Source organism: Taudactylus pleione, unplaced genomic scaffold, assembly GCF_031769625.1.
Source record: "Taudactylus pleione unplaced genomic scaffold, aTauple2 ptg000711l, whole genome shotgun sequence".
NCBI classification, from domain to species: Eukaryota; Metazoa; Chordata; class Amphibia; order Anura; family Myobatrachidae; genus Taudactylus; species Taudactylus pleione.
In genome coordinates, this window is record NW_028285113.1 from 10,643,338 (window position 1) to 10,669,608 (window position 26,271).

Genomic DNA, 26,271 nt, shown 5'->3' on the forward strand with positions numbered 1-26,271 from the left:
TATATATAATTGTTTTCCTATCGCTACACCACCAGTAGCTCCACCCACAGTTCCTCAACCTAGTTTTCCAGAAAAATAGCCATATACTATATATATAAATATATATATATATACACACACATACAGTCAGGTGCATAAATATTTCCCATAATAGAACAAAGCGGCATGAAATTATTAGAAAGAAACCTCTTGTACATTAGAAATGCCCATATGATACAAAGAAACCTTCTATTGGATTTGGAAGTAGTTTTCAGAGTATTGATAAATATGTGCTGTTCTCTATTTTATTCTTTAAAAAAGTTGAGATTGTTATTTATTATCAGTTATTTATCATTATGTATATTATGAGCTACAGTCAGGTGCATAAATATTGGGACATTGACAGAATTTTCATATTTTGGCCTTTATTTACCACCACAATGGCTTTGAAATGAAACAAACAAGATGTGCTTTAACTGCAGACTTTCAGATTTAATTTGAGGGTTGTTACATTGAAATCAGGTGAACGGTGTAGAAATTACAACGGTTTCTATATGTGCCTCCCACTTTTTAAGGGACCAAAAGTAATGGGACAAACTAAACAATCCTAAATCTAACTTTCACTTTTTAATACTTTGTTGCAAATCCTTTGCAGGCAATTACAGCCTGAAGTCTGGAACGCATAGACATCACCAGACACTGGATTTCATCCCTCGTGATGCTCTGCCAGACCTCTACTGCAAATGTCTTCAGTTCCTGCTTGTTCTTGGGGCATTTTCCCTTCAGTTTTGTCTTCATCAAGTGAAATGCATGCTCAATCGGATTCAGGTCAGGAGATTGACTTGGCCATTGTTTAACATTCCACTTTTTAGCCTTAAAAAACTCTTTGGTTGCTTTTGCAGTATGCTTCGGGTCATTGTCCATCTGCACCGTGAAGCGCCGTCCAATGAGTTCTGAAGCATTTGACTGAATATGAGCATATAATATTGCCCAAAACACTTCAGAATTCATTCTGCTGCTTTTGTCAGCAGTCACATCATCAATAAATACAAGGGAACCAGTTCCATTGTCAGCCATACATGCCCACGCCATGACACTACCTCCACCATGCTTCACTGATGAGGTGGTATGTTTTGGATCATGAGCAGTTGCTTTCCTTCTCCATACTCTTCTCTTCCCATCACTCTGGTACAAGTTGATCTTTGTCTCATCTGTCCATAGGATGTTGTTCCCGAACTGTAATGGCTTTTTTAGATGTTGTTTGGCAAACTCTAATCTGGTCTTCCTGTTTTTGTGGCTCACCAATGGTTTACATCTTGTGGTGAACCCGCTATATTCACTCTTGTGAAGTCTTTTCTTGATTGTTGACTTTGACACATATACACCTACCTCCTGGAGAGTGTTCTTGATTTGGCCAACTGTTGTGAAGGGGTTTTTCTTCACCAGGGAAATAATTCTTCTGTCATCCACCACGGTTGTTTTCCGTGGTATTCCGGGTCTTTTGGTGTTGTTGAGCTCTCCGGTGCATTCTTTCTTTTTAAGAATGTTCCAAACAGTTGATTTGGCCACACGTAATGTTTTTGCTATCTCTCTGATGAGTTTGTTTTGATTTTTCAGCCTAATGCTGGCTTGCTTCACTGATAGTGACAGCTCTTTGGATCTCATATTGAGAGTCGACAGCAACTGATTCCAAATGCAAATGTCACACCAAGAATCAACTCCAGACCTTTTACCTGCTTAATTGATAATTAAATAACACACCTGTCCATGAAATAGCTTTTGAGATGATAGTCCCATTACTTTTGGCCCCTTAAAAAGTGGGAGGCACATATAGAAACCATTGTAATTCCTACACTGTTCACCTGATTTGGATGTAACAACCCTCAAATTAAATCTGAAAGTCTGCAGTTAAAGCTCATCTTGTTTGTTTCATTTCAAAGCCATTGTGGTGGTGGTGTATAGAGGCCAAAATATGAAAGTTCTGTCAATGTCCCAATATTTATGCACCTGACTGTATATATATATGCACCGGCCACTTTTCGTGTTTTGTGTTTTGGTTTTGGATCTGGATCTTTCTTCGTGTTTTGGATCTGGATTGGTTTTGCCAAAACCACCCTTCCGTGTTTTGGGTTCTGGGTTTTGTGTTTTGGATCTGTATTTTTTTTTTAAAAAGCATAAAAACAGCTAAAATCACAGAATTTGTTGGTTTCTCTACTCCTATGCTATTATTAACCTCAATAACCTTAATTTCCACTCATTTCCAGTCTATTCTGAACACCTCACACCTCACAATAGTGTTTTCATGTCCAAAAGGTTGCACCGAGGTAGCTGGATGACTATGCTAAGCGACACGAGTGGGCGGCACAAACACGTGACCCATCTAGGAGTGACACTGCAGTGGCAGACAGGATGGCAGTTAGAAAAACTAGGCCCCAAACTGTACATAATGCAAAGAAAAAAAAGAAGTGCAAGATGGAATTGTCCTTGGGCCCTCCCACCCACCCTTATGTTGTATAAACAGGACATGCACACTTTAACAAATCAATCATTTCAGCGCCAGGGTCTGCCACACAACTGTGGCTGAAATGATTGGTTCGTTTGGGCCCCCACAAAACAAGCTGGCAATTAATGTGTCCCTGCACAAACTGGCTCTACGGAGGCAAGATGTCATCCTCATCCTCCTCATCCACCGATTCCTCACCCTATTCAGTGTGTACATCCTCATCCTCACAAAGTATTAACTCGTCCCCACTTGAATCCACCACCACAGGTCCCTCTGTACCTTCTGGAGGCTGGTCTCCCTGGAAGAGCTGATAATTCATTTTGATGAACATCATCTTCTCCACATTCTGTGGAAGCAACCTCCTACGCCTTTCGCTGACAAGGTTCCCGGCTGCACTAAACACTCTTTCGGAGTACACACTGGAGGGGGGGCAACTCAGGTAAAATAGAGCCAGCTTGTACAGGGGCCTCCAAATTGCCTCTTTTTCCTGCCAGTACAGGTATGGACTGTCTGACATGCCTACTTGGATGCTGTCACCGATGTAATCCTCCACCATTCTGTCAATGGTGACAGTATCATATGCAGTGACAGTAGACATGTCAGAAATTGTTGCCAGGTCCTTCAGTCCGGACCAGATGTCCAAACTTGGTCCTGCCTGCCCTGCATCACCGCCAGCGGGTTGCTTAGGATACCTAAGTTTTTTCCTGGCAGCCCCAGTTGCGGGAGAAAATGAAGAAGGAGCCGTTGACGTGTCACGTTCCGCTTCAGCTGACAGTGTGTTCACCAGCAGGTCTTTGCACCTCTGCAGGCTTGTGTCGGCCGGAAAGAGAGACACCACATAGGCTTTAAACCTAGGATCAAGCACGGTGGCCAAAATGTAGTGGTCTGATTTCAACAGATTGACCACCCTGGAATCCTGGCAAAGCGAATGAAGGGCTTCATCCACAAGTCCCACATGCCGAGCGGAATCGCTCCGTCTTAGCTCCTCCTTCACTTTCTCCAGCTGCTTCTGCAAAAGCCTGATGAGGGGAATGACCTGACTCAAGCTGGCTGTGTCTGAACTGACTTCACGTGTGGCAAGTTCGAAGGGCTGGAGAACCTTGCACAACACGGAAATCATTCTCCACTGCGCTTGAGTCAGGTGCATACCCCCTCCTTTGCCTATGTCATAGGTGGATGTATAGGCTTGTATGGCCTTTTGCTGCTCCTCCATCCTCTGAAGCATATAGAGGGTTGAGTTCCACCGCGTCACAACCTCTTGCTTCAGGTGATGGCGGGGCAGGTTCAAGAGTGTTTGCTGGCGCTCCAGTCTTCGGCACGCAGTCGCTGAATGGCGAAAGTGGCCCGAAATTTTTCGGGCCACCCAAAGCGTCTCCTGCACGCCCCTGTCGCTTTTCCGAAAATTCTGCACCACCAAGTTTATTGTGTGAGCAAAACATGGGACGTGCTGGAATTTGCCCAGATGTAATGCCCGCACAATATTGGTGGCGTTGTCAGATATCACAAATCCCCAGGAGAGTCTAAGTGGGGTAAGCCACTGGGCGATGATTTCCCTCAGTTTCTCTAAGAGGTTGTCGGCGGTGTGCCTCTTACTGAAACCGGTGATACACAGCGTAGCCTGCCTTGTAATGAGCTGGCGTTTCTGAGATGCTGCTACTGGTGACGCTGCTGCTGTTGCTGCGTAAGGTGATACATCTACCCAGTGGGCTGTCACAGTCATATAGTCCTTAGTCTGCCCTGTTCCACTTGTCCACATGTCCGTGGTTAAGTGGACATTGTGTACAACAGCATTTTTCAGGACACTGAGGACACTTTTTCTGACGTTTCTGTACAGTCTCGGTATCGCCTGCCTAGTGAAGTGGAATCTAGACGGGATTTGGAACCGGGGACACACTACCTCCATCAATTGTCTAAATCCCACTGCACTAATGGCGGATACCGGACGCACGTCTAACACCAACATAGCAGTCAAGGCCTCAGTTATACATTTTGCTTCAGGATGACTGCTGTCGTACTTCATCCTCCTCGCTAAGGACTGTTGGAGGGTCAATTGTTTAGTAAAAGTAGTGGTGTTCCTACTTCCTCTCTGGGATGATGAACGACTCCCAGCAGCAGCAACAGCAGCAGTGGCAGCAGTAGGCGTAGCAATGCAGGATCCTCCAGAGGAATCCCGGATAGGAGAGTCAGTCATGCCAGTGACATGGCCTGCAGGACTACTTCCGATCCTGACTAAGGAGGAAATTGACGAGGAGGGAGTTGACGGTGTGGTTTGCAGGCACTTGGATACAACAGGACAACGGGATTTAGGTGTCCCTGGACTGCTTACGGTCTTAGCCAAAGTTTCTGAACTTGACAGTAACTTTTTATGAACGCGCTGCAGGTGCCGTATAAGGGAGGATGTTCCTAGGTGGTTGACGTCCCTACCCCTACTTATTTCACCTTTACATATGGTACATATGGCAAGACAGTTGTTGTCCGGATTTGGATAGAAATATTGCCAGACCAAAGAGGTGGAATGTTTGGTCTTCTGCCCAGGCATGACCGTGATGGGCTTTTTCATCCCACGGACAACAACTGTCTCCCCCAGAGCCTGATTTAAACAAACCACATCACCATCAGAATCCTCCTCGCCAACTTCCTCCTCAGCGCCAGCTACACCAGTATCCTCATCCTGTTGTACTTCAACAGTGACATCTTCAATTTGCATATCAGCAAGTGGACTGTGGGTGCTCCTTTCAGCACTTGCAGGGGGCGTGCAAATGGTGGAAAGAGCCACCTCTTCCCGTCCAGTGCTGGGAAGGTCAGGCATCGCAACCACCACCACACTTGGACTCTCCTTGGGGATTTGTGATATCTTCTTAGAAAGCACAGTTCTTCGCTGTGCTTTTGCCAGCTTAACTCTTTTGATTTTTTTAGTGGGAGGAGGGCTTCCATCGTCATGTGAAGCTGAACCACTAGTCATGAACATACTAGGGATCGACCTTAGCCGTTCCTTGCCACTCCGTGTCGTAAATGGCATATTGGCAAGTTTACGTTTCTCTTCAGCTGATTTAAATGTCTTTTTCAAGGTCATTTTCCTGAACTTTGCCATTTGGGATTGTATGTGCCCTCTACTATGACATTGGGCATCGGCCTTGGCAGATGACGTTGATGGCATGTTATCGTCTATGTCATGACTAGTGGCAGCAGCTTCAGCACTAGGAGGAAGTGGTTCTTGATCTTTCTCTATTTTATTTTTATCGGAGAAAGTTTGGTCCTCCATTTATGTTATATCGATTTGATATATACGTGCGGCTAAACACAGAAAATAATTTTTTTTTTGGTTTGGACTGGAGTGCACTTTGGGGGTTACAGCACCCTTTAACGGTCAAGCCAGCCGGCCCTTTACTTATGACACAGGCGCACTCTTGGCACTACTTTGTTGATGCACGTGCGGCTACTGCGCACACAATTCACAAACACAGAAAATAATTTTTTTATTGGTTTGGACTGGAGTGTACTTTGGGGGTTACAGCACCCTTTAACGGTCAAGCCAGCCGGCCCTTTACTTATGACACAGGCGCACGCTTGGCACTACTTTGTTGATGCACGTGCGGCTACTGCGCACACAATTCACAAACACAGAAAATAATTTTTTTTTAGGTTTGGACTGGAGTGTACTTTTGGGGGTTACAGCACCCTTAACGGTCAAGCCAGCCGGCCCTTTACTTATGACACAGGCGCACGCTTGGCACTACTTTGTTGATGCACGTGCGGCTACTGCGCACACAATTCACAAACACAGAAAATTATTTTTTTTTTGGTTTGGACTGGAGTGTACTCTTGGGGGTTACAGCACCCTTAACGGTCAAGCCAGCCGGCCCTTTACTTATGACACAGGCGCACGCTTGGCACTACTTTGTTGATGCACGTGCGGCTACTGCGCACACAATTCACAAACACAGAAAATAATTTTTTTTTGGTTTGGACTGGAGTGTACTTTCGGGGGTTACAGCACCCTTAACGGTCAAGCCAGCCGGCCCTTTACTTATGACACAGGCGCACGCTTGGCACTACTTTGTTGATGCACGTGCGGCTACTGCGCACACAATTCACAAACACAGAAAATAATTTTTTTTTAGGTTTGGACTGGAGTGTACTTTCGGGGGTTACAGCACCCTTAACGGTCAAGCCAGCCGGCCCTTTACTTATGACACAGGCGCACGCTTGGCACTACTTTGTTGATGCACGTGCGGCTACTGCGCACACAATTCACAAACAGAAAATTATTTTTTTTTTGGTTTGGACTGGAGTGTACTCTCGGGGGTTACAGCACCCTTAACGGTCAAGCCAGCCGGCCCTTTACTTATGACACAGGCGCACGCTTGGCACTACTTTGTTGATGCACGTGCGGCTACTGCGCACACAATTCACAAACACAGAAAATAATTTTTTTTTTGGTTTGGACTGGAGTGTACTTTGGGGGTTACAGCACCCTTTAACGGTCAAGCCAGCCGGCCCTTTACTTATGACACAGGCGCACGCTTGGCACTACTTTGTTGATGCACGTGCGGCTACTGCGCACACAATTCACAAACACAGAAAATAATTTTTTTTTTGGTTTGGACTGGAGTGTACTTTCAGGGGTTACAGCACCCTTAATGGTCAAGCCAGCCGGCCCTTTACTTATGACACAGGCGCACGCTTGGCACTACTTTGTTGATGCACGTGCGGCTACTGCGCACACAATTCACAAACACAGAAAATAATTTTTTTTTAGGTTTGGACTGGAGTGTACTTTCGGGGGTTACAGCACCCTTAACGGTCAAGCCAGCCGGCCCTTTACTTATGACACAGGCGCACGCTTGGCACTACTTTGTTGATGCACGTGCGGCTACTGCGCACACAATTCACAAACACAGAAAATTATTTTTTTTTTGGTTTGGACTGGAGTGTACTTTGGGGGTTACAGCACCCTTTAACGGTCAAGCCAGCCGGCCCTTTACTTATGACACAGGCGCACGCTTGGCACTACTTTGTTGATGCACGTGCGGCTACTGCGCACACAATTCACAAATACAGAAAATAATTTTTTTTTGGTTTGGACTGGAGTGTACTTTCGCGGGTTACAGCACCCTTTAACGGTCAAGCCAGCCGGCCCTTTACTTATGACACAGGCGCACGCTTGGCACTACTTTGTTGATGCACGTGCGGCTACTGCGCACACAATTCACAAACACAGAAAATAATTTTTTTTTTGGTTTGGACTGGAGTGTACTTTGGGGGTTACAGCACCCTTTAACGGTCAAGCCAGCCGGCCCTTTACTTATGACACAGGCGCACGCTTGGCACTACTTTGTTGATGCACGTGCGGCTACTGCGCACACAATTCACAAACACAGAAAATAATTTTTTTTTTGGTTTGGACTGGAGTGTACTTTCGGGGGTTACAGCACCCTTAACGGTCAAGCCAGCCGGCCCTTTACTTATGACACAGGCGCACGCTTGGCACTACTTTGTTGATGCACGTGCGGCTACTGCGCACACAATTCACAAACACAGAAAATAATTTTTTTTTGGTTTGGACTGGAGTGTACTTTCGGGGGTTACAGCACCCTTAACGGTCAAGCCAGCCGGCCCTTTACTTATGACACAGGCGCACGCTTGGCACTACTTTGTTGATGCACGTGCGGCTACTGCGCACACAATTCACAAACACAGAAAATAATTTTTTTTTTGGTTTGGACTGGAGTGTACTTTCGGGGGTTACAGCACCCTTAACGGTCAAGCCAGCCGGCCCTTTACTTATGACACAGGCGCACGTTTGGCACTACTTTGTTGGAGCACGTGCGGCTACTGCGCACACAATTCACAAACACAGAAAATAATTTTTTTTTTGGTTTGGACTGGAGTGTACTTTGGGGGTTACAGCACCCTTTAACGGTCAAGCCAGCCGGCCCTTTACTTATGACACAGGCGCACGCTTGGCACTACTTTGTTGATGCACGTGCGGCTACTGCGCACACTATTCACAAACACAGAAAATAATTTTTTTTTTGGTTTGGACTGGAGTGTACTTTCGGGGGTTACAGCACCCTTAACGGTCAAGCCAGCCGGCCCTTTACTTATGACACAGGCGCACGCTTGGCACTACTTTGTTGATGCACGTGCGGCTACTGCGCACACAATTCACAAACACAGAAAATAATTTTTTTTTGGTTTGGACTGGAGTGTACTTTCGGGGGTTACAGCACCCTTTAACGGTCAAGCCAGCCGGCCCTTTACTTATGACACAGGCGCACGCTTGGCACTACTTTGTTGATGCACGTGCGGCTACTGCGCACACAATTCACAAACACAGAAAATAATTTTTTTTTTGGTTTGGACTGGAGTGTACTTTCGGGGGTTACAGCACCCTTAACGGTCAAGCCAGCCGGCCCTTTACTTATGACACAGGCGCACGCTTGGCACTACTTTGTTGATGCACGTGCGGCTACTGCGCACACAATTCACAAACACAGAAAATAATTTTTTTTTTGGTTTGGACTGGAGTGTACTTTCGGGGGTTACAGCACCCTTAACGGTCAAGCCAGCCGGCCCTTTACTTATGACACAGGCGCACGCTTGGCACTACTTTGTTGATGCACGTGCGGCTACTGCGCACACAATTCACAAACACAGAAAATAATTTTTTTTTGGTTTGGACTGGAGTGTACTTTCGGGGGTTACAGCACCCTTTAACGGTCAAGCCAGCCGGCCCTTTACTTATGACACAGGCGCACGCTTGGCACTACTTTGTTGATGCACGTGCGGCTACTGCGCACACAATTCACAAACACAGAAAATATATTATTTTTTTAGCACTTGGGGGGAGCACCCCTGATGGACAGAGCACCCCCTGGACAACACTACAGCACTCCTTTAGGACTGGGACACTGCACAGGACTTTGGAGTGGACACAGCCCCTATGGAGAACTGACTGCACAACACAGTCCAGCCAGCCCCTATGGATTTTGAAGTAGTGGACACAGCCCCTATTAACAACAGCAGCACAGCACAACACAGCCAGCCCCTATGGACTTTGAAGTAGTGGACAACAGCAGCACTACACTACACTACACTACACAGCCCTAACTCCCACCCTCCCTCTTCACTGTCCACAGCCGAGTGAGAAAATGGCGCCGACGCGGGTACCTAATATAGGATCCAAAACCCGCGAGACTCGGAAGGCGGGATGATGACGTTTTGCCTCGATTTCAGATCCGAGTCAGGCGGGAAAAGTCGAGCCTGACTCGGATCGGACTCGGATCGGGGGGGCTCGGGGGGGTTCGGATTTCAGAAATCCGAACCCGCTCACCCCTAATATATATATATATATAATGTGCAGTGGCCATGTAGGCCCCCTCCTCAATTGCAGGCAGTACAGGTGAGCAGAATCTGGCACTGTACCATGTTCCCAGTAATTTTTCTACTGCACATAAGCAAATCTCCAGGAAAATGGCCGCCTGAGATGTAAGTACAATATATGGCTGTTGGATGTGCGGTGTGGGCCCGCAAGGACCCAGGGGCCTGTGTGCACCACACATTTTGCACCCATTGTGTATACGCTACTGGCAGGAAGTCTACAAATTGGGAGTTGTAATTGAAAATAGGGGAAGAACTTGGATGTGGATCCGTGACAGACAAGAGAAAAACATTACAGAGTAAAAAAAAATAGATTAAAGTTCTTGGCTAGAAATTGCCAATGCCATACCTCTGAATTAAATGTTAAATATATCAATAAAACTTTGTCTAAATTGCCTCAGAACATGAGTACATTCACTGTACTGCAGCAACAGCCAATTATCTTAATTGCTCATTCAGGTTTTAAATGGCTGCATTTCTGAGAGCTATTACCACAGATAGCCATACTCTCCGATGGAGAAAAAAATTGTACATTTTTAATCGAAATCTTTTGAAAACAGCACTTTAGTTAAACTCACAACCTTTAATTCGGTATGACTCCACAGTCCTAGGGCGCCGCTTTAGTTCATTATCTCTTGTCGTGTGATGTTTAAAAAAAAAAATGGAATTTAATGTCAAATGCAAAACATTTTTTAATAATGAGCAAATTTACTGCATAATTCTTATCAGATCCAATGTAACTTCCTTGGAAATTAATGATAATCAACCATCTCAAATGGTGTTTTGAAGATTCTAAGGGGTATATTTACTAAAGTGAGAGTTTTTAGAAGTGAGTTTTAAAAGTGATGTTGCCCATAGCAACCAATCAGATTCTACTTAACATTTAACTAGCACCCTCTAGAAGATAATAGCTAGAATCTGATTGGTTGCTATGGGCAACATCACTTTTAAAACTCACTTCTAAAAACTCTCACTTTAGTAAATTTACCCCTTAAGGTCATTTATTAAAACGTGGGTTCCAGGTACAAATAAAATGTTGTTATGTCGTGCTCCTAATTTTGTGCAGATTTGCCTGGTTTTACAGATTGCACATAGCGGATGCATATAAATACATTGACATCTGTGCGGGAGCAAACTTTTGCATGTTTCTATTAGAGGAGCTGGGCAAATTGGATGCATTAATAGTCCCCCAATAATGCCCCAACTTACATGGACATGTAAAATTGAGATATCAGTTTGGTGGATGAGATATTTAAATGAGATTCAAGGGGTGGGTTAAACCCTGGTTAGCGGACAGCTGCAGACCATTATCCTTATCACAGTGCTGGAAGAAGGAGGAAACAGAGGGGGTCATTCAGACCCACTCGTGAGCGGCAGTACGCTCGCAAGCGGGTCGATGTTCCCCCACTGCGCATGCGCACGACGGAGGGAGCTCCGTCGTGCGCATGCGCGAGACCCGGAGAGCGACGGGCTCTCCATCGCTCCGGGTCTCGCACGAAAGGGGGCGTGCTGTCGATGTTGATTGACAGCACGCCCCCTTTGGTGGGCGTGCTGGGGGCATGTCTGCCAGACGGAGGCGTTCCCATGGGAACGCCTACCGTCTCAAGCCAGCCCCACTGACATCACTAGCGATGTCAGTGGGAGTTGTTTTGGCTCTGATAGAGCCAAAATCACTCCAGGGCTTGCGGCAGCGAGACCCTACCGCAGGGTCTCCGTCGCAAGCCCGATGGTCGCGATGGTCAAGACCATCATGACCATCATCATGGACGCTCGCTATAGCTGAGGGTGGTAACCCACAGCTATGCGAGCGTCCATGAGGACGCTCCAAAAAAAGGTAGGAGGGCCCTGATTCAGAGCGAGTGCTCTGGTCAGAGCGTTCAGCTCTGAATCAGGCCCAGAGTCTCTGCCTACATTGTGAATTGAAAGTAGAGTATTGTACATCTTCTTGGCACACTTTCTAACCAACCGTTTTTATAGGCTCCTAAATCTGTAAAAGATAACGGTGGGAAATAATATAAATATACATTTCCACTATTTATAACTCTATTGTGTATCGTCTATGGCTAAGTATTCACCTTCTGTAACATTGCTGTTACTTATAATGTATCACTGTGGCTTTAGAGGCATAACACACTCCATGATAATAAGCCCCTTCACACTGTCAGTGGGGGTTTAGTATATATGTTTAACATTCACAATGACAACATTCATTATGTAGACATGATATTGTCAACATGGTTGTAAAGTCAACATTGTGAATGTCGACACTGATGTTATGTCAACATTGTTAGAATGTCAACATAATGTTTTTCTAGTCATTCTGTCTCTAACCCTAACGGTAACCTAACGCTAGCCATAACGCATACCTCCCAACATGACCCTCTCCAGGAGGGACACAATGCTCTGGTCCTGGACTTCCCTGGTAATTTATGATTGGTGGAGGCTCCAGAGCAGGGGCTGCAGCACAGTCCAAAATTCAAATGGGGGAGTCACACCAACTGCCATTGAGTCCCAGCCAGTGATGTTTGGCAGCATGTGAAATGACAGTTGGTGTGACTCCCGTATTTGACTTTTGGACTGTGCTGCAGCCCCGCCTCTTACCAGGGAAGTCCAGGACCAGAGCATTGTGTCCCTCCTGGATAGGGTCATGTTGGGAGGTATGATAACGTAACCCTAACACTAAACCTAGCGCCAACCCTAACCCTATCTCCAACATACAGTAAACCCTAACCCTAACAGTAACTCTAATGTAATCCCCACCCAAATGTTAACTCAGACCCTAAGTCTCATGGAAGTGTCAACATTTCCTATGTCACCAATTGATCAATGTCCACATTTTGCAGTTGTAAACATTAAGGATGTTGACATTTTAACCATGTTGACATCAGCAATGTTGACCTTCTGCTGTAGACATTCCCCTTGGCCATAGTAGGACATGCCCTCTTTGGTGCAGCAAGGTGGATGATCGGGAGAGAGGAGTGAGATAGACATTCTACTTAGCCAGAGTAGGACATGCCCCCTTTGGTGTAGCACATTGGATGTGCGGGAAAGAGGGGTGAAACTGGATATTCCTCTTGGCCAGAGTAGAACATGCCTCCTTTGGTGCAGAACCATGGGGCAGCAGGAGAGAGGGGTGAAGATAGACATTCCTCTTCTCCAGTGTAGGACATGCCTCCTTTGGTGAAGCATGGTGAATGAGCGGGAGAGAGGGGTAACGATAGACATTCCCCTTGGCCAGAGTAGGACACGCCTCCTTTGGTGAAGCATAGTGGATGAGCAGGTGAGACGGGTGACGATAGACAATCCCCTTGGCCAGAGTAGGACATGCCTCCTATTATGCAGCATGGTGGAGGAGCAGAAGAGAGGGGTGACAATAGACATTCCCCTTGGCCAGAGTAGGACATTCCCTCTTTGGTGCCACATCTAGGTGTTCCTTGTACAATCTCCCTGAAGTATGCCAAAGCTATATTCCAAAGTTCTGTGTTAACTTGATCTTGTATTTATTTATATAGGAAAATACAAGCTATAGATAATTCTCCTTATTCCCTAATTTATGGCTCATTTTCACCAAGAGCATAAATCTTCCCTGTAACTTACTGAACAGGATCCACAGAAAAATTGGAACATGGGAACAGAAACGCTAGTGCTCCCCAGAGGCAAACATGTCTAATTTAATGTGGGAATTGTGTTCGTCATGAAAGAAAATGCTGGATCAAAGACAGCAACTTGTGTCTCACACTCCTATCTCTATTCCATATGGGGGAGAGGAACAGCTACAGCATTTGAGCAAGATGACAGACATCATTAGATTAGAGTCCTTACCTTTGTTTAACCAGGATATTAGAGATCTTTGGGACCTGCACTGTAGCTTTGAACTAATATTGTACTAATCTTGTATTTTCTTGTAATTAAATCAATATTGTTTGCAAATTATTATTATTTCCCAATGCTGGACTATGTTGCTTACCTACAGTACCATCTGTAATATAAAACGCTTAGGTCAATTTTCTCTATTGTTGTCTAATTATATGTTTTGATGAATAATCTATACTAAGGGGGAGATGTATCATCGGCTAAAATGCAGTAAAACCCCCGAAAATGCAGTTTTCGGGGGTTTCACTGCATTCCCCGAATGTATTAAGCAGCAGAATGCGCTGCATTCTGCTGCTTCGCGTTGCTAGGTAACGCCACCTTCAGGTGGCGTTACCCAATAGAAGCCTATGAGCTTCTTAGCGCGATGCTCGGGGCTGGGAGGGATCCGAACGGATCCCTCCCATGAGCCCCTGCGGTCCGCGTCCTTCTGCGCATGCGCAGAAGGACTTCTGGGTGTTAAACCCGGAAGTCCCTCTGCCCGGCAGCATCGCAAAGGACAGCTCTCATTGAGAGAGCTGTTCTTTGCGATATTCTTGGTACATACCGCGGTAATTAACCGCGGTATGTACGCGAAGTCAGGGGGGATGTACCGCATCGGCGATGTCGCCGATGATACATCTCCCCTTAATATTATAAGAAAGTTATGTCTGTTCCAAGTTGCTGCAATAACTACTAAACCTGCGCTTTGTTTACTCTCGATCTGTCAAGTTAAAGCTGAGCAATAACAAAACTATTTTTTTTTATTACATCATCAATGCAAGAGATAAGTGCAGCACCATGCGCGCAGCCGGTAAGGGGTGGGGGAGAGGGGCTTTGTGCTTACATTCACTGGAATAAAATAGGTTACATAGCAGTCTGTGCACAGAGCACACAGTGACATTGGTGGGAGTGGTGGGTGAATAGGATAGGTTACATAGCAGTCTGTGCACAGGGCACACAGTGACATTGGTGTGAGTGGTGGGTGAATAGGATAGGTTACATAGCAGTCTGTGCACAGGGCACACAGTGACATTGGTGTGAGTGGTGGGTGAATAGGAAAGGTTACATAGCAGTCTGTGCACTGGGCACACAGTGACATTGGTGTGAGTGGTGGGTGAATAGGATAGGCTACATAGCAGTTTGTGCACAGGGCACACAATGACATTGGTGTGAGTGGTGGGTGAATAGGATAGGCTACATAGCAGTCTGTGCACAGGGCACACAGTGACATTGGTGGGAGTGGTAGGTGAATAGGATAGGTTACATAGCAGTCTGTGCACAGGGCACACAGTGACATTGGTGTGAGTGGTGGGTGAATAGGATAGGTTACATAGCAGTCTGTGCACAGGGCACACAGTGACATTGGTGTGAGTGGTGGGTGAATAGGATAGGTTACATAGCAGTCTGTGCACAGGGCACACAGTGACATTGGTGTGAGTGGTGGGTGAATAGGATAGGCTACATAGCAGTCTGTGCACAGGGTACACAGTGACATTGGTGTGAGTGGTGGGTGAATAGGATAGGTTACACAGCAGTCTGTGCACAGGGCACACAGTGACATTGGTGTGAGTGGTGGGTGAATAGGATAGGTTACATAGCAGTCTGTGCACAGGGCACACAGTGACATTGGTGTGAGTGGTGGGTGAATAGGATAGGCTACATAGCAGTCTGTGCACAGGTTACACAGTGACATTGGTGTGAGTTGTGGGTGAATAGGATAGGTTACATAGCAGTCTGTGCACAGGGCACACAGTGACATTGGTGTGAGTGGTGGGTGAATAGGATAGGTTACATAGCAGTCTGTGCACAGGGCACACAGTGACATTGGTGTGAGTGGTGGGTGAATAGGATAGGCTACATAGCAGTCTGTGCACAGGGTACACAGTGACATTGGTGTGAGTGGTGGATGAATAGGATAGGTTACATAGCAGTCTGTGCACAGGGCACACAGTGACATTGGTGTGAGTGGTGGGTGAATAGGATAGGTTACATAGCAGTCTGTGCACAGGGCATACAGTGACATTGGTGTGAGTGGTAGGTGAATAGGATAGGCTACATAGCAGTCTGTGCACAGGGCACACAGTGACATTGGTGTGAGTGGTGGGTGAATAGGATAGGCTACATAGCAGTCTGTGCACAGGGTACACAGTGACATTGGTGTGAGTGGTGGGTGAATAGGATAGGCTACATAGCAGTCTGTGCACAGGGCACACAGTGACATTGGTCTGAGTGGTTGGTGAAGGCGCTGCTGCCACCAGTCTGTATAGCGCTGCTGGTCTCATGGGCCACTCCCGCGACAGGGCCCCTATGCAAAGCAATACAACTAGAACACCTAAAAAAACAGTTTTGGCACAAGTGATGTCATCATGGACGAAGCCATGGGCAACAGCTTGTATCAAATATTTTTACTAATTAGATTATCACTTGGTCCTGTAAGTGATATCTTATTAAGAATCCTGTTACCAAGGGTTGCACAAATACCAGAAAGATATGGGATGCATTGCTGCTATTCTGTAATACATGGTATAATGTAATGCACACCCTGCTATAAATTCTAAGTATATGTTGTAGCCACTGCTGCTATAAATTATTTCTTGTGTCTACAAAGTCACTGTCGACATAGTGACTGTAGTCTGTAGGCAAGTCATACCTAACCCAATGATGTGAGTATGTAAAGTTGCGAATTTGCCTGTATCAGTTTTTTCATATGCAATTTGTTGTTTATTCTGTAACCTATGTACAGTGCTACAGTACCTTTGTAAACATATAGAAATGAATCTTGTATACAATACAGCAATCTCCCTCTTCGTGCTGTCCATTCGTTCTTGAAAGCTACAGCACTAACAGAAAAAGCACTAAACGAAAATTGATTTCCCATAAAAACTAATTGAAATGAAATTATTTGTTCGTAAGGTCCCATAAACTGTAGTAATGCAGTAGTAAGTGTGGTCTTTCCAGATTTTCTCTAAATCCAACCTCGTCTTCTCCACTTCTCAAACCTGCCAGCACTCACCTCTACTGCTCTCATGCAGGGCCGGATTAACAATGGGGCGGATGGAGCGACAGCTCCAAGCCCCCCCCCATTAAAATAAATCCCACAGCAACTTGCGTGCTTCTATAGACAGAATTTTATTTCCTGCTACAGCAGCCTGGTAGTGGCCATCCAAAACCACTCCCCCCCCCCTCCAAACCTCGGTTTGTGACTGCCGCGGCCTCCCTCCCAGGGATCAAATACTGGCATAGATTAGACACATGGCGGCATAGAGGAAGGCTTCACTGGCAACGTCACATATGTGCCACCCTATCTCCTGTCCTCCACCAGAAAGAAGCAGCCCGCCCGGCACGTAGTCGCGTACTGCCGATGAGCTTCGTGAGGGCCCGGCTGCTTGGCCAGGGACTGTGCCCCTGAGGTGTCAGACTGGGTCACTCTGTCCTCCTGACAGTTGGTGATCGGGGTCACAGAAAAGAAGACTTGCTGACTGCTGCAGTGTCACTGGTCATCATTTTTCAGGTACTGACAAGGTGTTTATAATTATATATATATATAAGCCAAAAACGGTCCGGCACTCAATGATGATAAATAACTTAACCCGGTGCCGGCACAAAGCAAAACGGTACCAAATCTGATGGTGCAGCCCTCAGGGCCTCAAGAATATTCTTCAAGCCCTGAGTGCTGCACTATCAGATTTGGTACATATATATATATGTGTGTGTGTGTATATATATTTATATATGTGTGTGTATGTATATATATATATATATATATATATATATGCATTTAATATATCTATATACAGTATATGTATATACATATACTGTACACAGTATGTATGCGTGTGCATATATACAGTATATATATAGTATGTATGTGTGTGTATGTATATATGTATCTAATATGTTTTCACTATACTATAGATATTTATTAATGAATTCTGCACTTAAATATACAGAGACTGCACTTGCTGCAATGTTTGAGAGCAGAATTAAGTATCCCTCAGCTGAGGAGAGGAAAGGAGGAGATATCCCGCAGCAGTCATCCAACCTGCTCTGGGGCTCTCCTGATAAAGAGGGATCTTGTAAACCCTCTCTGGTGGACTGCAGGATGTCCCAAAATGCTTTGCGACTATTGCCAAGGGCTCTATTTACTACAATCTGCAATTTGAATGCAGATTGTAGTGTGATATTAACGACTGAATTCGCATTGCGAATTCAGGCAATATCACAGGGATTTACTACAAATCCCTTGCAGGGACAGAGCTTGCGAGAAAGCTCTGTCCCTGCGAATCCCATCTGCACACTAGTCACAGTATTTTCGGAAAAAATACCATGACAAAGTGCCCGCGCATGTGCCGACCGGCCGCCGCTGCTACCCCTCTATTCATGGAACTGTGAAAAGCCCTTTATCAGTGATAACAGGTATTCTCACTGCTTCCTCCAGTGGTGCCCCAGCTCAGTGTCAGGATCGCTTCCCTATATATTAGTATGAGGAGAGTGAGTTCTAGAAGCTCAGTTTTCCGTTTCGCTTAAAATTTTTGTTCTCCATCTCAGGATGGTGTAATGTGCCTCCTGAGGGGAGAAGAGCAGGGAACACAGCTGACTTCCTGCTCTCCCCACCCCTTTCTCTGACACCGGCTAATCAACGGTGCCCAGGGAGAAAGTGGGAAAGAGAAAAACTCTGCCCCTGCTCCCTGTGTGTTACCGGGACACATCAGAAGTTCCCGGAGAATATATAATAGTGAAGTAACCCGGCATATGCCGAGTCACCTTACTCTGCTTACCGCCCGCTCGCTCTGCCCCCACCCCCGCTATATATTAGTGAGCTGACGCGACATACGCATATGCCGAGTTACCGATGACTGCTGGCTGCTCCCACCCCAAGACCCCCCCGCCGCCACTGCGACCTGTGAGGTAACCTGGCGCATGTGTAGAAAACACCTGCTTTACACGTCCTGGTAACAGAGAGGACCGTAAGAGAAGACAGGACCGCCTGAGCCATGGATACCGCACCGCATCACCGGAAAGGTAAGTATGCATGAATTACTATTAAACAAAGCTTTATATTGCATTGAACTGATGTGAACTATAGTAAAAGGTAACAATTCTCTTTTCACATTCTTTATGAATAGACCCTCATGTTACCAGCTGTCCTCGCACCGCCCAAGGAAACCCTGCACCTGTAGGACAATAGGGGATGTAGTTAGGAAGCCGGCCGTCGAAATGCCGACTGCAGACTGCCGGCTTCCTGACTGTGAAATCCCTTCATGGGATACTGACGATACCGATCGTAGGTAAGCCGAGGGGGGGGGAGGTTTAGGATTAGGGACTCCCGGGGGGACTTAGGGTTAAGCACCCCCCCTGAGAGGGTTAGATTTAGCCAGGGGAAGGGGGGGTTAGGGTCAGTCACCACCGGGGGGAGGTTAGTTTTACTCGCCCCCACCGGGAGGGTTAGGTGCGGGGATGGGGGGTTAGGTTTAGGCACCCCTGGGAGGAGGTTATGGTTAGGCATTATGGGGGGAGGTTAGGGTTAGGCACCCCTAAGGGAGGGTTAGTTAGGGGGGGAGAGGGATAGGGATAGCCTATTTACCTCACCTGTCGGGATCTTCAGCTGCCGGCTTTCTGGCATCGGTATTTCATCGATGAAATCATCGGTGATTCATACCGATTCCGGACAATAGTATGCATGCCCAGCCCGAGCTTAATATCAAATGTTTTTAAGTGCAATTGGCATAAAATAAAAAGAGCTTTATATAGAAAAAGCGCTAATCGAACAGCTTAATACTAGGGGATTACTGTGCCAGAGGATTATGAGGAGCTTTCATAAATAATATGGTGACAAAATAAAACAAAATATAGATGCACATAATTTTTTAAAATTTTCCAAAGACTTTAAATAAAAAAATAAAAAATAACTTTTTGCTTTACATTTCAATTGCTGAATATTGAGAAAGATGAAATCAGAAAAATGATAAAAAATAAAAAACTGCATATTTGAAAGTGTTACCTTATATATGTCCAGATAGCCGCACTGATAATCAAATCGAGTGTATAGTTCGTTCAGCATGCTAATCACTTGCATTGGCGTGCACTGAGCACAGACCGCGGTGAACCCCACAATGTCCGAGAAGAGCATTGTGACATCGTCGAACTTCCTGGCCGCAACCGTCTTCCCTTCCCACAGGTGCTGAGCCACATCTCCAGGAAATATCGAATAGAGAAGGTCCACTGTCTTCTTCTTCTCCTCCTCCAAAGCCTGGTGGGTCATTTCTAACGTGGCTTTCAATTTATCCATCCGTTTTTTCAGGCCATCTTGAGCCTTGGCTTGTTCGCCAACTAGTATAACGTCACGAGTGGCATCATGGATGGGTATGTCGGAAAGATGCAAGCCTCGTCCCATGAGCTCATCCAGTTTGTCAACGCAAGGAGAACCCAAAAACACCATGGAATTGGACTCAGGGACGTGGATCATTTGTCCTTTAACCTCCATCACCTGCGATAATAAAATATAATACAAAATTAAAGGACCACTAAACTCCAAAATGTAAATGTTACAATATGACACATGAAGGTACAATACATTGTTCAGTAGTAACCTAACCATGGTTAAAAAGTAAATTATCATCTCTCTCTCTGTTGAAAACAGCTGATGTTCCTTCCACATATTTAGGACAGAGATTTGCTGCAGTCAAAATAACTGTGACTATAATTATTTGAGCCGCTGTGATATCACCCTATGAATCAACCACCAATCAACACAGAGCATTTGGGCAGAGAACATTTGTAAATGTTGATTGTTTAGTTAGAAAAGGACATCCCCTCCAAACAAGTTAATTGAGGTACAGTTTTGAGAACAGCACTACACAGTCTGTGATACACCGTATATGAGTGTCAAATACTGTCTTTACTTTCTCTTTAATAATCACACACCGATATATATATATATATAATTATATATATATACACACTACATTACAGTTGCACACACTAAAATAAAATACAGAGACAATAAAATTATGCTTTTGAAAGGTATTATAAAATACTCCCCCAATTACAGATAAGTCCTCTTGCATATTTGCCGCTTGTGCGGCAAATCACGGCACGTATGGCACGAGTCATGCACCCGCAAATGGGTATGAGCACTGCGTTCACACGCGCGACTCCATAGGATTCCATGGTGTGAACGCAGAACGTGGCGTGGCGCATGCGGCGGAGGCTAAACGCATGGCACAATGCGTGCACACGTTTGCAGCGCGAGTGGCAAAGATGCAAGAGGACACATCTGTACCTCTCTTATTTTACTATCAATTAGACTAGAGCATTGTAATGAAAATAATTGTTAGTCCCTTATAGAGCAATGGATTATTGTAACATATAATATATAGGAGCAGTCCTAATCAAATTATGGTTAATCATTATCTATAGCACTATAACATATAGGGCCTGATTCAGAGATGCACGCAGTTGCAGCCACTGTTGCATATGTTTGTGGCTTTGTGGTGGCGATAATATGCAAATGCTAGTTTCTGCCTATGCTCTTGTGTACTAGTGTGTGTTGGAATGTGCAAGCACTGTAACGCCCACTGTCAGCGGTGCTGCATGCTGCAACACAGCCGGTGATTTAAGACAATCGACCATTGACTCACCATGATGTGCACCATAATATATATGAGCAGTCTAAATGACATGAATAATCTGGCCCTGCCCCCATCACTGTCTACCTGCACCTGCTTCTCTATGAGAGAAAATTAATATGTTAGGCAAGTATGCTGTGGATGTATGTCTTACTTACAGGCAAGGGCGCTGAGAGAGAGATGGGCGGGTATTAATTGTCTGGGCCTGTTAGGGGAGCACTGCGAGGGCCCGGGGGCAGCTGTTGACTGATTCACTCAACGCTGCCTGAAGAAGCAGCCAGGTGCAGTGAAACGCGTTGCAATTTTTAGTGACAATTAAATTTTTCTTTTATGCTTTATTTTTATGCCTGATTTTTAACTTTTAAGTTTTGATCTATAAAGTACCAGTCTCAGTGCCGGAGATACTCTCCTGTTTTCAATTCTACTCCCTTTGGGTTAAGTTGGGAAACCAACTACTCCTTCTTAGGTCGCAGAAATTGGGCACCCATTGGCACCGCCCCTACATTCATTTTTATATAAAACATGCATTAACTAATGTTTCCACATGTATAATATGTACTTTCACCTTAAAGAATAAACTCCTTTATCTGCATGCAGATCAATCTGTTTTGCTTAAAAAGCAAAAAATACCTCAGCTCAACAAAATACAGCCAATCACAAACGGTTTTCTGGTGCTGGGTACTGTCAACATCTTCCACTATATCCAGCTGCAAATGATACAGCTCTCTCAAGTGCATTGACATATAGGCCCTGATTCAGAGCCGGACGCTCTGACTAGAGCGCTCGCTCTGAATCAGGGCCCACCTCCATTAATATGGAGCGTCCTCCTGGACGCTCGTATAGCTGTGGGTCACCACCCACAGCATATACGAGCGTGCAGGATGATGGTCGCGATGGTCTTGACCATCGCGACCATCGAAACTGCGAGCAAAAGCCTGCGGTTGAGTTTTTCAACCGCAAGGCCAGGAGTGATTTTGGCTCTATCAGAGCCAAAATCACTCCCACTGACATCACTAGTGATGTCAGTGGGGCCGGCTTCAGACGGTAGGCGTTCCCTTGGGAACGCCTCCGTCTGGCAGGCACGCCCCCGGCACGCCCACCAAAGGGGGTGTGCTGTCAGTCAACATCGACAGCACGCCCCCTTTGATGAGACACTCCGAGCGAAGGAAAGTCCTTCGCTCGTCGCGTCTCGCGCATGCGCACGACGGAGCTCCCTCCGTCATGCGCATGCGCAGTGCAGACCATCGACCCACTTGCGAGCGGACAGCCGCTCGCGAGTGGGTCTGAATGAGGGCCATAGTTCCTGCTCTTCTGTAGTTTGCAATTGCATGACAATCCCCTTCCCATGCTCAGTCTACATCTACAGTGCAGACAGGTATAAGCGGTAAGTGGCAGAGCCAGGTATGGGCATATATATATATATATATACATATATATATATATATAATATATATATATATATGCATTGTGCAAGATATTCTACGTGAATCAACTGATACCATACTTGTCCTGCTCTGCATCATGTGACATGTTTAATAATAAAAAATATACAAAAAATTATAATAAAGATTAAGGTATGATCACCAAGCTTCAAAAGAAAGAAAAAAACAAAGGATGCGTTCATAATGGTATTGCAATAAAATATATAAAAACAATATATTTCAGGATAAATATTAATGACAACATTCCAAAAAAACTAAGCAACAAACTACTGTAGTCTCGAATTCCATAGGTGGTATAGTGATAAATGAGTGCAGCGTGTTTGTATGAGAATACTGGATAACCTTGTTTTATATTTTGTGCTTATCTAGATAGCAGGAGGTGTTCTGTAGTAGCTGTGTGCAGCTATTGGGGTGCTAAACCAGTGAGCAGGGATCTAGCGTTCTAGCATGCCACTTACCTATTACAGCTCTTAGATAGAGGTACAGTACCTCGGTGTTACCAGTCCTTAAGCACAACAACATTTCAGAGTCTCATACAGGCGGCTAGCAAGGCCAGCGGGGGCAATAAGGCAAGAGAACCACATTACAGGCAAAGCATAATACAGGATCCAGGAGAGTCAGTAAGTCAGTTACATAGGGAACAAGTAAACAAAAAAACTATTGATCCTACGGTGGTAAGAGCATCAGCGGTGTCCGATGGAGGTTAGTCCACACGTTAGATAACTTAACCAGTGCAGAGTAACTAAGGGTTAATCAGTATGCAGCAGGTACACAATGCAGCCAGGAAGTATGGGGTTAATGTGCTGGGTATAGCACTCAGCTGTATGTATGGGATGTAGTCGGCATCCCGGCATGTGGGATGCTGATGGTCTGAATACCAGGTCAGAAATCCCAACAGGTCGGGATCCCGGCACCAATATCCCGACCGCCGCCACCCCGAAGGTAAGTATCAGAGTGTTAGGGGGAGGTTAGGGTGCGGGGTAAGGCATGAGGGGGAGGGTTAGGCACCAGGGAGGGGGTGTTAGGTTTAGGGTGCGGGGAGGGGGAGGTTAGGCTTAGGCACTAGGGGGGGAGATTAGGGTTAGGCACCGGGGAGGGGAGTGTTAGCTTTAGGGTACAGTGGGGGGGAGGTTAGGGTCAGGCACCGGGAAGGGGGTGTTAGGTTTAGGGTGAGGGAAGGGGGATGTTAGGGTTAGGCATCGGTTATGGTTAGGGGAGGGGTTAGGAAAACACTTACCTGTCTTCCCTATGGGTGTCGGGATTCTGGCTGTCGGGATGCCGCTGTCGGTATTCTGACCAGTGGCATCCCGACAGCCGGGATCTCATACCCAACCCATATGTACATATATATGGTGGTGACACAGTAGTAGCAGAGGATGGTTCCTCACTGTGATATACTGCCTCCTTGTAGGAGATGCTCAGGAGCACGTCCTCCTCTATACAGAACAGAGACGAGAAGTGCGTAGATAACCGCGCAGTAGCGCAGTCGATCAGGGTCGGAGGTTGCGCCTCTAGCAGTCCTAGTGCCTGGATGGAAGTGCAGACAGTGCAAATCAATATTTGGATGCTACATAAGCCAAAAAGAACGTGACCCCTTCATATAGTGAGTAATATATGGGTGGACTGTGTGCAGGTTTTTGTATTCAATAAAGTTATACAATATTAGGTGTCCGCGTCCTGTCTTTTGTTTAATCATTTGTTGTCCTTGGGAAGAGGGGACCCCATTTTGTGGGGGGTCCCCACTTCCCTAAGGATTCCAGCCCTTGGCTGACCAGTCTGGTGCTGGCTGCTGTTATGGTAGGGGGACCCCACGCGGTGTCCCCCCCTGCTATATGATTCATCTCTCTATTTGTGTGCGCTGAGGAAGGAGATACGGTCTCTGAAACATTGAGAAAAAATACACCATTTGTTTCACTGAAGTTCTGTCTCTGAGTACCGCCATTTATGGTCTACATTGTGGAGTCTAAGTGCTCTTATTGTCTTATTGTAAGGCAACGAAGCAAAGTATATCTACATCACACTTGCCTACTTTTGAAAAAGCATTTCAGGGAGATAGTGTTAAGCAACACCTCTGAGTGCATCAGTAAAGTGGACGTGTACTGCTACCTCTGAGAGGCGTGTCATAATACTGACTTAAGTTGGGCATACACTATACAATTATCTGTCAGATATCTGTCCAGTCTGGCTGGTTGGAATGAAAACCTGGTAATGTGTGGGAGCAAATGACAGTCAATTATATGGTTTTAAACACTGAAAAAAAGGACAAAAAAATTGTTCAAATTGGTTAAATTTGTGTGTATTAACCAATTTATCTAAACAACCATGTTTGGCTATTTTCCAGTGTTTGTGAGCAAATGGATGACTGTCATTTGCTCCCATACTCTACCAGGTTTTCATTCCAACCAGCCAGATTGGACAGATATCTGACAGAAAACTGTATAGTGGATGCCCAGCTTTACAGTCTGACTTACATCCAAATGTAAGCAAGCCCTAAAGCAGTTAATAAGATCTACTTGTTGATGAAAACACACTGATACTTTCCAGAGGTTGCTCATGTATTGTGTATATTTAGTGGTTCCATATACAGTAAGTAGCCAAAGGAAACCTTATATGAAAATGCAAGTAGCCATAGGGATCCAGTTTGAATGTATATAGCTCAATTTTCTTTTCTCAAGCATACAACAGCTACATAATGGAGGAGGAGAGAGAGAGAGGTCGATCCTTGACTGCTCAGTGATTATTAATCCCTACCACACACATGTGGGCTGCTCATCCGTTCCACTTATAAGTTGCTGTCCGGATGTTGCTCTGTCCTTACTTTGTACAGTATGGGCAATTTCACAGTAACTCTGCTCATATTTTGTTTTTGATACAATTAGCGTATAGTCTACTCCCAAAACTGTGACATTAAGCAGCTAGAATTAGACTGTAAGCTCCAATGGAGCATGGTCTGATGTGAAAATTGTCTGTACAGTGCTATGGCATATATAACGAAACTGATGATGATAATATAAACATATTTTTTGAAGACTAAAAGGAAAATAAAGCACTTACTGTACAGTAAAATGCTAATGCAATGCAGCAAAACCTTCAAGATGAAACATAGTATAATATTTTTCAGTAATATAAAAAGAATAAATTAGACAAACATACAAGCATGGTATAAAAAGCTGAAGGCTAAGATTATAATTATAATAATAATGAAAGATAAAAAAAATAAATCTAAACTCGGCAATGAGGTGAGATTCAAGCAATGCGGTAGATGGACAGTGCAGGTTCAAGTGTTAAGAATAAAAGAAAAATTATTGTAATTGTATTATTAAAAATGTAATTGTTGTACAGTGGGAAACAAAAATGCAGTAAAGGAAATAATGTAGCATTGAAAGAGGAATGTGCTGGAGAAAGAATATGATTACATGATAATCAAATTACTTTGATTTATTACTTTCTCAGATATTTTATATTGTACACTTTTACCTAATGG

At 45.2% G+C, this 26,271-nt stretch overlaps 1 protein-coding gene across 2 annotated transcripts in view; it reads right to left on the bottom strand.

Moving 5' to 3' along the window:
• Positions 1–26,271, bottom strand: part of GUCY1A2 (guanylate cyclase 1 soluble subunit alpha 2) — a 232,493-nt gene that overhangs the window by 71,297 nt on the left and 134,925 nt on the right. For both annotated transcript variants that reach the window (XM_088456689.1, XM_088456687.1), the window contains one exon: positions 19,719–20,204. In XM_088456689.1, coding sequence (XP_088312815.1) covers positions 19,719–20,204 — 486 coding nt within the window. The remainder of the gene's footprint in view (positions 1–19,718; positions 20,205–26,271) is intronic.